The sequence below is a fragment of the Oreochromis niloticus genome, linkage group LG15 (genome assembly GCF_001858045.2).
Source record: "Oreochromis niloticus isolate F11D_XX linkage group LG15, O_niloticus_UMD_NMBU, whole genome shotgun sequence".
NCBI lineage: Eukaryota > Metazoa > Chordata > Actinopteri > Cichliformes > Cichlidae > Oreochromis > Oreochromis niloticus.
In genome coordinates, this window is record NC_031980.2 from 20,013,741 (window position 1) to 20,026,300 (window position 12,560).

Below are 12,560 nucleotides of genomic sequence, written 5' to 3' on the forward strand. Positions count from 1 at the left end.
GAGAAGAGGGTTTTAAAAAAAATACCTGGTTTGCACTTGAGAGTCAGCATAGTTTTGATCCTTGTCTTGTTTTTGGTGCAAAAACCTCCATCAGTATACACCAGCCTGATGTCGTTTCCAATTTTGGTTTTCTGGGGAGACGAGAGGAAGCTTCCCAGGCTGACAGTTCTGTTATTTTTATCTGAATAAGAGACAATAAATAAAGCACAATGGTTATATTCACTGCAAGAAAAATACGGTTTGTCTCATACTTATTGGGGGAAGTATGCATGAGGACCAAAATACTATAACTTGTCAACAAATCTATTAAAGTACTCAGATTCAACCAGATTAATCTTTAAGAACGCCCTCCTTGTGGACATTCTTACCCACGGCACACATGGCGGCATCCACTGGACAACCAGCTGCCCTTCCTGTAGGGACGACTTTGTGGCAAACATTCAGGTAGTAACGTGAGTCTGACTTTGACGATTTATCATCCACCACCTCCCAGTTCTCACTGCCCTCTGACTCTGAAGCAAGAAAGAAAAAACAAACATTAAAAAAAGTTGTTTTTTTCCCCTAATTTTTCAGTCACATCTGAAAGCATGGTCCTGAACAGGTGCTACAGTGAGAAGCTATGGGCACAACCAATTGAATTAACAGTAATTATAATAAAAGCAACAGGGAAAACATACTAAGAGTAATATAATTTTAATTAGAACCACGTAGTAAATTATTGTGTGTAAACCTAAAGAGACAAAATACGCTAGATCGACAGTTTTCAAAGTGAAATACAGAAATTTTTTATGCTGAGTAAATAAACTTAAGCATAAGGTATTTGTAGTTAGGTATATGCATGTATTTATGTACCCCATTTCCTCCTTAACAGGTCGGCCAGTCTGAACCAAACTTAATACCAACATCACTGCACAACAGCGCATATATATATTTATATATATATATATATATATATATATATATATATATATATATATATATATATATATATTTATATATATATATTTATATATATATATATATATATATATATATATATATATATATATATATATATATATATATATATATATATATATATATATATATATATATATATTTATATATATATTTATATATATATATATTTATATATATATTTATATATATATATTTATATATATATATATATAATGTCATTTCATCATCATCATCATCACCCCGTGTCACTCATATGTAACTTAACAGTCACCAAAAGTTGCACCAGGGAAGAAATTGTGTTCAACTCACCGCTAAACACTAAATTAATAATTTAAAAAGGCACTATGGGCCTGCCAAAAACTAGGCTTTTGGTGGAAAAGCAAAATAAAATGTGGAATCAGACCAGTACTGGAAGAGAAATTTAACTGATCTGTTAAAACTCACCTGGGTATCTTGTGAGGGGTGAAAGGTCATAACGCTTGTTGTCATCTGTGACCCGACATAACAGATCCTCCTTCTCTTTGACGCAGGCAAACGCCGTATCCCAGTTAAAATAATAAGTACAGTCGGTTTCCCCAGCAAACTCTGGATTCCCTCGCCCGCCGTTGGCTGCAAGAATTAAAGGCAAATAATATAAAAGCAGTTAATAAAGACTGAACTTCACTTGAAACTCCATATTTATACATTAAAGGAACAATGTGCAAATTAAACAAAGTGAGCCTTACAATCATATCTTATTTATTTAAATGGTAATTGTGCATTTATTTTATGAATGTAAATTTTATTACAGTTGTCTTAGAGATTCTGTATACGGAGCATGTTGCACGGACAAAATTTATGACTGCAATGGCCTCATTCACCACTCCAACGATGCTCATAAACACTAAATATTATTTCGATTTCCCTTTTTGGAGTTTGACCTCCTATTTGCCTTGACTGTGCAATTTGCCTTGTTTTACAAGGCAGAACACCGTGTAACTCTTTTATAATACAGATATGTCTGCTCTGTTTTTTATTCTACTGCCAGGTGGTGACAAGAATTTCAGCATCTGTGAGAAAGCAAGAAACAAGTTGACTCACAAGCAGTCTTGTTGCACTGAAAGTTGATGATGGTCATTCTCTCAAAGCCAGAGGAGCATTTGAGGCCATTTGGATAGATCAGAGTCAGATCTCCATCTGAATAACTGAAGAGGAGGAAAAACAATGGAAAGGGGAAGTAAGGCAAGATTTGCTCTACAGCTTCATGCTCATGGATCAATGTCAGGATATCATTTTGACAATTTACACATCTCAACAAGCAAGTTTATTAAATCAAATTAGAAAACTTATTTTCAGATCCTATTCCTACTCCTATACACACTTCACAAACACACAGAAATTACCGTAATGTCTGGTTCTGATATTTTCCAGCCACAATCTTCCTGTCTTCGCCATTCTTCACCTGGCAGGATGATATGAACGGCCCCTCACCACATTCCTGAGTGGGAACCCTACCACATATGTTCAGGTAGTAGATGTAGCTGTTAGGTGTGCCACTGGGCGCAGACTGTGTATAGTATGGATGATCCGAAGCTACGAACACAAGAAAGCATTTGAAAGTTTCAGTCAACATGTTACTGATTTTTATCTTACTGCATGTATGGACATTACCTATTAGGAATATCAACCGAACCAATAACTACTTTTCAATATCAAAATTCTGACAACATGATAACTACATATATGTATGTGTATAATGTTTGTTTATACATATATAATACATATAGCTAGGTGATAGTTAACTTAGCTAAGGCTGGAGGCAGCTCTTCTAAAACTCTTATTAAACTGTACAAACTGTTGCTTAATATGTGGAAGATCAAAAAAGGACATAATGTAAGAATTTGTTTTTTTTGTTTTTGTTTTGTTTTTAAATAACTGTCGAATAAATCCTATGTTTCAATTTCCCGGACCCTCGAAATGTTGAAGAATATCAAAGCCTCTAAAGATTCTTTCACTTTTTCTATTAAGCTAAAAATGAAGCAAGCATACTGGCTGCATCTCAGCACAGTGCTCAAAAAAGAAAAGAATGCATTCAAAACTCATCAGATCTCACTCCAGTGACCTGCTGGAGGTCATTTTGTAAGGCTCTAGTAGAGCTCATCCTGTTCTGCCCTTGCACAAAGGAGCAGATTCTCATCCTGCTGATCGTTTAAGGACTTTCTATGGCTTTTCCAGCTCTCCTGGAGTAACTGTCTATATCCTGGAATCTCTATTCTGCTCTTGAAACTGTGCTGGGAAACACAAACCTTTTGGGAATGGCACATATTGATGTGCCATCATTGAGGAGGCTGAACTAGTGAAACTAGTGAAAAAACAGTCAGAAAAGATGAGGGGAGAAAAATGTCAGTGGGCTCCACCTGTAGAACCATTCCTGTTTTGGGGGTTGTCACTGTGTTGCCCCCCAGCACACCTATTCTTAATTTCATGACACCAAAAATGATTAGCAACCCCCTCTGCTACTTATTTGAGTAGGTCAATATTCCAGACATTTAATGTCAGAAAATGTGATGTCTTTTTATCTTATCCATAAAAAAAAAGGGGGGGGGGGATTGCTAATGGCTATCAGCTCCGGTTTGAAATAAGCAGTTTGTCAATTTAAAGAACAAGAAAAATGTTTATACAGTCACACCAAAAAATGAAGCAGGCAGAGATCCGAAAACAAACATGAGAAAAACATATTTTTCCTTAAGTTTTTTTACTTGAAACTATCCTTTTGTCCCAAACTGCAGACTGCATCGTGGCACACAGACTTCAAATGGACTGTGGCAGTGAGTGGAAAAACCTTTCACATTTCTAACAATGAACTGACAAAACCAGGAGGTTCATACACCATTTAGTCATAAAGTCACTTCCTCTAAATGGGCCTAAAAAAAGCAGCAACACGAGACAGTTAAATATGTAAAACAAGTTTTGTGTAACTGCCAAAAAAAATAAATACAATGTTTGAGCTTTATTTTGCTTTTACACTACACTTCAATTTAATTCAGTTTTATTTATATAAACAACAGCTGCCTTAAGGCAACTGACAGTTTTGTTTTTACTAGCAGTCCTTTGATAGTTACAACCTTCTTTTTCTAATTGTAGAAACCAGTTTGAGGAACAAGGATGTATTTGTCACATGGCAGCGTTTGTAAAGCTAATAACTCATCATGTTAACGTGACATCAGCTGAGTGTGGTTTACTTAAGTCCCACTGAAGCAACTGTACTCATCATTTATAATAATGATGCATCAAATTACAATGGTCATACACTATGACAAAGTTATGTGAAATATAAAAAAGGTTTTTAAAGCCATATTTTTGGGAAACATTTTTCTTTTCATTTGATTTTAATGGTTCCCATTGACATTTCATTCTTCATACAATTATAAGGAATAACTTATAAAAGGTTGTTTAAGCTGTTTAAGATGTTTTAGAGGAACAAAAACTTACAGGCTAAAGTGAGAGGAGTTAGGTCTATGGAGATGTCATGCTGTTCGCTGGTCAGTTTGCAGGTATGACTCTCCAGATAGTCTCTGTGACAAGCGTATTCAGTGACCCACTCCACATCGTAATGGCATTCCGACTTAGCTATCATCGTAGGAGTGCTGCCCTGTGAATGTGAAAATTAAGTAAAGTTAGGGGTTAAGGTTCATTCTGCTAGCTGTGCAAAAAAAACCCAACCCCCCCCCCCAAAAAAAAACAACAACAATAACAATGAGTATGAATACATTTTAAGCAGTGAAACAAACAACTCATCATGAAGACTGCAGTGTAACCTACCAAATGCCTGCTTGATGGGCATATGAAGGTGATGTTGACTGCTGGTTTGCTTGATCCACAGATTGCTGGAGGAGTCGAGTCGTCACTTAAAGAATACTGTAAACTCAAGCTAGAGAGGAAAAAGTGCAAGAAGTATGAAAAACTACTAAGAAAAGGTCTTCTTTTCATGTTTATTTTTTCATATAACCAGTCGGTACTGACTTAACCTGTGTTCAAACTTACCAAAGGTTATGTCAACACATACATATATTTAAAAACATGACTATAGCACATCTGCACATTCTTGACCTTCTGATAATCTTTTATTCCTGCATATACTGCCTCTTAGCGCCAAGATTAGAATTTAATTTCAAGTTTCAACTCAAAAAGCACCAGACAGCTCCAAAAACAAGCTTCAAATTACTCTCATAACTTTTACACTGAACAGGAAGTAAACAAACATGAAGAAAGTACCTGTCATCAGTCATTAGCTCTAGCTGCTGGGTAGGAAAACCCATGTTGTATGAGTTATCATGGGTGATGAGGCAGGCTGCAGAGCCCTCTGTACAGTGTTTGTCTGGTAGGTCTGAGAGATGATTGAGGAGAACAAAGATTTAAAAAAAGATTCTTAAATTTCTTCATGTTAGAAAACTAATTTGGTATGATGACGATATACAGGACAGTATGAAAACAACAGTCACAAGTTCCTGCCCCTTTGTTTACAGCTGCTTAACGGGTGTTAAACAGCATTTAGCTTGGTGTTCCTCCGAGCATCATTTTTTCACATCACTACTGGTGTCATTTGGTGAACACAATTCTTTGGTTCACCCTCACCAATGTGTTAGTGTTTTGTTTTTTGACTGAAGCAAACAGCTTGATCTCATTGGGAAAAAAGAAAAAAGCCTCAAAAGAGTATTTTACACCATCTGCTCCGCACCAAACAGCATAAACGTAAAAACAGTGACTATGTTGTGGAAAATTTAGCAACATAGTGTGTGTTACGCAATGCAGTGAGCAGTGCTGCAACTTTTACACAACAGAACCCAAGCAACCACTCAGTAGGATGCATTGTGATTGGCCTGTTTAGCACTGTCAGTTCTGTCAATGTCAGTTTTTAAATTCATCAATGAGAGACTTAGAATCATGTCTTCAATAGAACTCTGGCCCCAGTGAGGATAATCACCTATGCCTTTGCACACCTTAGCTTATTTGACAACTCATAGTGGGTTAACCACCTTCAAGACAATCAAGGGGACAGCTCCCCCATTAGTGGTTAAATACCCGGCAGTCTCCATCAGTCGTCTTAGAACTGAACCGGGCTCTTAATGAGAGAAAATAAACATCTTATTAACACCAGAAGTTTTGTCCAGCTGCCTTCTTTTCAATGTGGCGATGCAATATTTTATTGTGCCGTATTATAGTAATGACCATCTATAGACCTACAAGGAATGGATCTAGATTTAGGGAATACATGAAAACAAAGAAGAAGGGCCTTTAAACAGGCTCCCTTTCTGCTCTGTGCACACTTTGTCAATATAGTGTTCCTCTATACAAACATAGAAAAAACAAAAATCAACAAATTACATTACAGAATCCAATCACTTTCTTTCCTTCAAGTACTCACTGAGACTGCGGCAGATGTTGATGTAGAAGTCTATGCTGTCGTCGCCGTCGTCCACTAGATAGCCATCTTTCAGTTTTATCAGAGGACTGAGGTCATGCTTCTTCCCATCAGAGTCAAACACGTAGCAGGGCACCTGGGCAAAGAAGAGCTGGATTAACACTACAGTACAGATGTATTCGTGCACCACTTTATGCTGCATTCACAAAAAAGCCCCCCCACCCCACAAAAAAGAGCGTTTTGTACAGAGACTTTAAATTCCTGTGGGCCTTCTTTTTCTCTCAGTTCTTTTTTCTAATTTAATAGTGATAGAATATTGTTGTTTTGAGTCATTTAAACTCAGTTTCACCGTTGTGTTACCACAAATTTTGCACATGCAAATGGGGGGGGGGGGGATTGTCAATAACAAGGATGTAACGGATGTATCTGATAATACACAACTTAGTAACTGTGATCATGGATATATCATACTCTTTGGTTTATTTTGTCATTTTTGTTCCCTTTAACATTTTCCTGAAAAAATTCATTTCACACATTTTTTCAAATGTTTCCACATTAACAGGATCACTGTCACAACATGTGACCCATTTTCTGCACAGATAAACGCTGTAAACATCTTTGCAGTGATGGAATATGGTTATACAGCTTTCCATTTCCTCTTCAGCTCATTGTGTCTAATCACAGTGAAGATTTCATTCCTTCTTTCTTATAAATGTAAAAGTCTGGTGAGTGAGTCAGCAACCCCATCAGATGCTCCACTGCACCTCTTTATGTGGCTTGAATTTGTCTTTCTTGCAGGCAGCATAGGTCTTCCACTCAAAGTAATGCACGCACTGAGACACGGTCACAAACTCTGGAGTCCCCTGCAGAACAAAGACAGGAACATGAGTAAGAAAGGTAGTTTCATGTTGACACAGGTGATGAATGCATGCTGAAGTATACGGCACATCATCGTCCATGACATCAACGATTTAAGATGCTGAATGTGTCATTGTTTCCATTATCACAGAGAAATACAGAGTATTAACCTTTGTTGTAGTTATATTGTGGGGAGGGGAAAAAAAGCAAACTTCTAAGTAAGCGTTGAGCCTCAAACAAACACAACCACAGCCTGCTGCCGCTTCTGGATTTGTTGGTTCAGTGCTTCATTCAGAGCTTCTGAAGAACTCTTTGACAGCAGCATTGTTTTTTTAAATTCCAGGTATTCTCCACATTTTAGCTGCTGTTTTACAGAGTCAAAAACAACAACATTCCTCCCATTAATCCGTTTTACTTTACTGTCATAATTGTGTATTCCAATATTACAAATGCTTAAAATTTCAAATGATGACATAAAAGATCAGTGCATGTACAAATAATGCCAGCCTATAGCTGTGTGACATGAGAGCAGATATTCTTAATAGGGTCACCTTAGGCGAGCTGATACACCCACACAGGCACTGTTCGGTTGTTTCGAAGAAAGGTAAAGAGTTAAAACTGTTGGAGACAATGGATGAATTAACTGGTGTGAACCAAGTATAGGATGAACCAGGATTATTTTGAGCTGTGAATCATGCAGTGCTACTCTAGCACAGTCCTTTTTAGTAGACTGAAAGGACATCTCTGTATGCTTCACAAGACTTCACACCATTTCACTGATCCTCAAGCCAATACTGAACATTGCAACCTTAACCTTTATTAAACAGGTAATCCCATTGAGACTCAGCTTCTCATTTACAGGAGAGACCTGTTCAGACAGCAATAAAAAAATGTAGCAGTAAAAGAGGTAAAACTAGAAAAATTTGCATTTCCTGCGAAAATGCAGTGTGGATGCTTTAAAGTTGAAGCTTTCTGCTGAAACTAGCTGAAAAAGCTGAAAAGTTGCAGAAATTGTAAAATCTTTGCAGAAGCAAAGGAACGTTGCTAAAATGTAGTGACTTAGCAGAACTGCAATATCTTAGAGGAAACATAATACTTGGCAGAAATACAATAGCATAGCAGAACTTAGCAGAAATATTGTAACTTACCAGAAACACGATAACTTCTCAAAAATACAAGAATTTAGGAGAAATAGTATAAGATAACAGAAAGAATATATTTAGCCAAACATTCTTAAACATTACAGAAATACTATGATTTAGAAAAACAGTACAACATAGCAGAAATGCTGCGATTTACCAGAGACACTGTAATTTACTATTAATATTGAAATTTTTTTTTAAAAATACTATGTTTTAGCAAAAATACTGTAATTTGACAGAAATACTATCATTCGGCAGAAATACTATGTTTCAGCAGAAATACTCTGGTTTAGCACAAATATTATAACATAGCAATAATACAATTATATAGCAGAAATGCTATATTTAGAAAGAAAAATATAATATAGTAGAAATACTATGATTTAGCAGAAATACTGTAATCAGCACATATACTGTAACATGACAGAAATTCCTCCACTTAGTAGTAATACTGTAACATAAAACAAATGTTATGATTTGGCACAAAAACCATAATTTGGCAAAATACTATGATTTAGCAGAAATACTATGATTGAGCAGAAGTACTAAGATGTAGTAAAAGTACTTTGATTTAACAGAAATACAATTATGGAGGAGTAATACTTTAAAATGGGAGAAATATTGATACACACACACATACACAGAGCCTAAAGGGAAGAGTATTTGTGCCATGGAGTGTTAACAAGAATCTGAGGTCCATATTAGAAAAGCTGCTAAAATCATAAAAGTTTGCAGAATTGTAATAAATGATGAATATCAATTACTGGTCTGTGATAGTGTATTAATTTGTAGGGAAAAAAAACATGTTGCCCAAGGTGTAATTGAACCCACGACCTTTGGGTTGCAGACCTGTGTCATTACCAACTGCGCCACTGGGAAAGAGAGCGAGCGCCCGGAAAACAGGGTGATGAGCAGTCAGAATTAGATTGCGGTGAGAGGCGAAAAACACAGTTTTTTGGAGTTACAAAACGTCGTGTAACTCAAAAACTAGGTGGACTAGAAGCATAATTCTTGTACTGGGTGAATCAGCGTACTTTCGTGTACTTTGACTGTGATTTGCATTGCTCTTTGTACATCTGTCGCTGAGATATGACGAGAGAAGAAAGGGCAGACCTCAGATATGATTGGCTGGCTGGGAAGCCGTGCAGGCCCTGATATGTAAATTTTATATGTATCAGTCCTCACAGAGGATTAGCTGCCTGGGGACCTGGCAGAAATATATACAAATAGTATGATTAAGCATAAATACTACATTTAGTAGAAATACTATGTTTTAGCACAAATACTATAAAATGGCAGAAATACTATAATTAAGCAGAAATACTATATTTGGCAGAAACACTATATTTAGTACAAATCTTATGAAATAGCAGAAATAGTATGATTTAGCAGAAATGCTGTATTTGGCACAAATCTCATAAAATAGCAGAAATAGTATGATTTAGCAGAAATGCTGTATTTAGCACAAATACTGAAAAGCAGCAGAAATGCTATGACTTAGCACAACAGTAATAACTTATAGAAAAATTGGAAAAGCAAAATGGACAGCTGGAAAAATCCTGAACATGCTACGGGTCCCTCAAATCTAATTGTTAATTGAAAAAAAAATCAGCAAAAAAAGTATAACAGTCACACAATCACAAATATGGGCACATATGGAAACACACATGCACAGAGAGACACACACAGGACCAAATTCAGTCAACCAGTCTAAATATATTGAATTTAAGTGATATAATAAGATGCTCCCATCAAAGGGCTCTCTCTCGCTCTCTCTCTCTCTCTCACACACACACACACACACACACACACACACACACACACAGAGAGCCTAAACGGAATAGTATTTGTGCCATGGAGTGTTAACAAGAATCTGAGGTCCATATTACAAAAGCTGCTAAAATCATAAAAGGTTGCAGAATTGTAATAAATGATGAATATGAATTAGTGGTCTGTGATAGTGTATTAATTTGTAGGGAAAAAACACATGTTGCCCAAAGTGTAATTGAACCCACGACCTTTGGGTTGCAGACCTGTGTCATTACCAACTGCGCCACTGGGAAAGAGAGCGCGCGCCTGGAAAACAGGGTGACGAGCAATCAGAATCAGATTGCGGTGAGAGGCGAAAAACGCCGTTTTTTGCAGTTACAAAACGTCGTGTAACTCAAAACTAGGTGGACTAGAAGCATAATTCTTGTACTGGGTGAATCAGCGTATGTTCGTGTACTTTGACTGTGATTTGCATTGCTCTTTGTACATCTGTCGCTGAGATATGACGAGAGAAGAAAGGGCAGACCCCAGATATGATTGGCTGGCTGGGAAGCCGTGCAGGCCCTGATATGTATTTGTATGTATCAGTCCTCACAGAGGATTAGCTGCCTGGGGACCTGGCAGAAATATATAGAAATAGTGTGATTAAGCATAAATACTACATTTAGTAGAAAAACTATATTAAGCACAAATCCTATAAAAAGCAGAAATACTATAATTAAGCAATATAAATATCCTCTAAAAATCCTCTAAAAAGCAGTAAAACTGTACTATGATTTGGTAGAAAAACCCTAATTAATCAAAAATACTAAATTTGGCAGAAATAGCAGAAACACTATATTTAGCACAAATCTTATGAAATAGCAGAAAGAGTATGATTTAGCAGAAATGCTGTATTTAGCACAAATCTCATAAAATAGCAGACATAGTATGATTTTGCAGAAATGCTGTATTTAGCACAAATACTGAAAAGCAGCAGGAATGCTATGACTCAACACAATAGTAATAACTTAAATAGAAAAATTGGAAAAGCAAAATGGACAGCTGAAAGAATCCTGAACATGCTAAGGGTCCCTCAAATGTAATTGTTAAATGAAAAAAAAAAGTATAACAGTGACACAATCACAAATATGGACACATATGGAAACACACATGCACAGAGAGACACACACAGGATCAAATTCAGTCAACCAGTCTAAATATATTGAATTTAAATCATATAATAAAAACTCTCTCTCGCCCTCCCTTTCTCTCTCTCTCTGTCACACACACACACACACACACACACACACACACACACACACACACACACAGGGAGAGAAAATCAAGTTTCTAGCTCAGTCAAGCAGCCTGGGAGCTGCTGAATTTGAATCCACCAATCAGAGAGGCTGTGTACTTTTTCCCGCCAAAACAGGTGCAGCCGTTTTTACACACACAGAGCACAGAGACAGGATTTCTGCAGTGAATTTCTCATACTGAGGATTCCTCTCAAACAAATGGCCATAATTTCCTAACCGTAGGGGCTAGAACAGTCATTCTTACACCGTTTTGTTCAGAAGAGATGGGGGAATCTTAAAGTGTTGACACTTTATCATTAAAATATGAATTATTGAAGATATTTGACTTCTAATGCACCATAACTGAGTAGAGGCAAGCGAAAACTGCCTTGGCTTGCCCTCAAACAACGCTTTCTAACTCTAAATCTATTTGGAGTATTGATATCATTCTTTCACCGTAAGAGACAGCAGGCTTTGGTGAACAATCATGGAAATTTTCAGGTCTCTGTGGAAATCCATCAAAAAGATATGACGAGAGAAAAAAGTGCCTCATTTCCAGAGTTTGAAATCTGAAGAAATCTGAGCGAGGGACAAATTTCCTACCCTCAAACAAACCCAATTCATGGCCAAATGGTAATAGATGAGAAAAAAATTCTTGAATTGTGAGCGTCAGGAGTGTCTGAAGATATACTGGGACAAGCCTCATGTTTTAACTTCGCTTCGTTAAGGAGATATGACGATTCGAATATGCCTCTCATTACAGAAATCAAGCGGTGATTTTGAACAAGCTCTCCATTGACTTTCTATGGAGAGTTTTGCGACTTTGTGTTGGTCTGAGGAGATTTGCCAAAATTCTATAAATCTCACAACAATGATGGTGACATTTTCTGAAAGCCAGCAAAAATACCTACGTTTTGATGTATAATTTGTGTGGGTTGAGTGAAAATTGAGCGAGTAGCAAGAAGTTGTTCGGACATGAAGAGAAAATTGCCAAAGGTACAGTGGCTCACTTAGAACCAACTGCATAGCAACCATAACAACGCATGTATTTTGTGAAAAATCACAAAGATGAAACTCAAAACTTAAAGAGGGATAAGATGAAAACGGTAACAGATATGAAAAAGCTGAATCATTCATGAATAGCCCAATAAT

General features: G+C 36.7%; 1 protein-coding gene across 1 annotated transcript in view; it reads right to left on the minus strand.

Moving 5' to 3' along the window:
• The window catches only part of igf2r (insulin-like growth factor 2 receptor), a 50,196-nt gene that overhangs the window by 24,797 nt on the left and 12,839 nt on the right, over positions 1 to 12,560 (minus strand). The window contains 10 exon segments of the mRNA XM_013265046.3: positions 26 to 181; positions 369 to 512; positions 1,405 to 1,569; positions 2,041 to 2,144; positions 2,343 to 2,532; positions 4,432 to 4,591; positions 4,762 to 4,870; positions 5,215 to 5,326; positions 6,365 to 6,497; positions 7,126 to 7,224. Coding sequence (XP_013120500.2) covers positions 26 to 181; positions 369 to 512; positions 1,405 to 1,569; positions 2,041 to 2,144; positions 2,343 to 2,532; positions 4,432 to 4,591; positions 4,762 to 4,870; positions 5,215 to 5,326; positions 6,365 to 6,497; positions 7,126 to 7,224 — 1,372 coding nt within the window.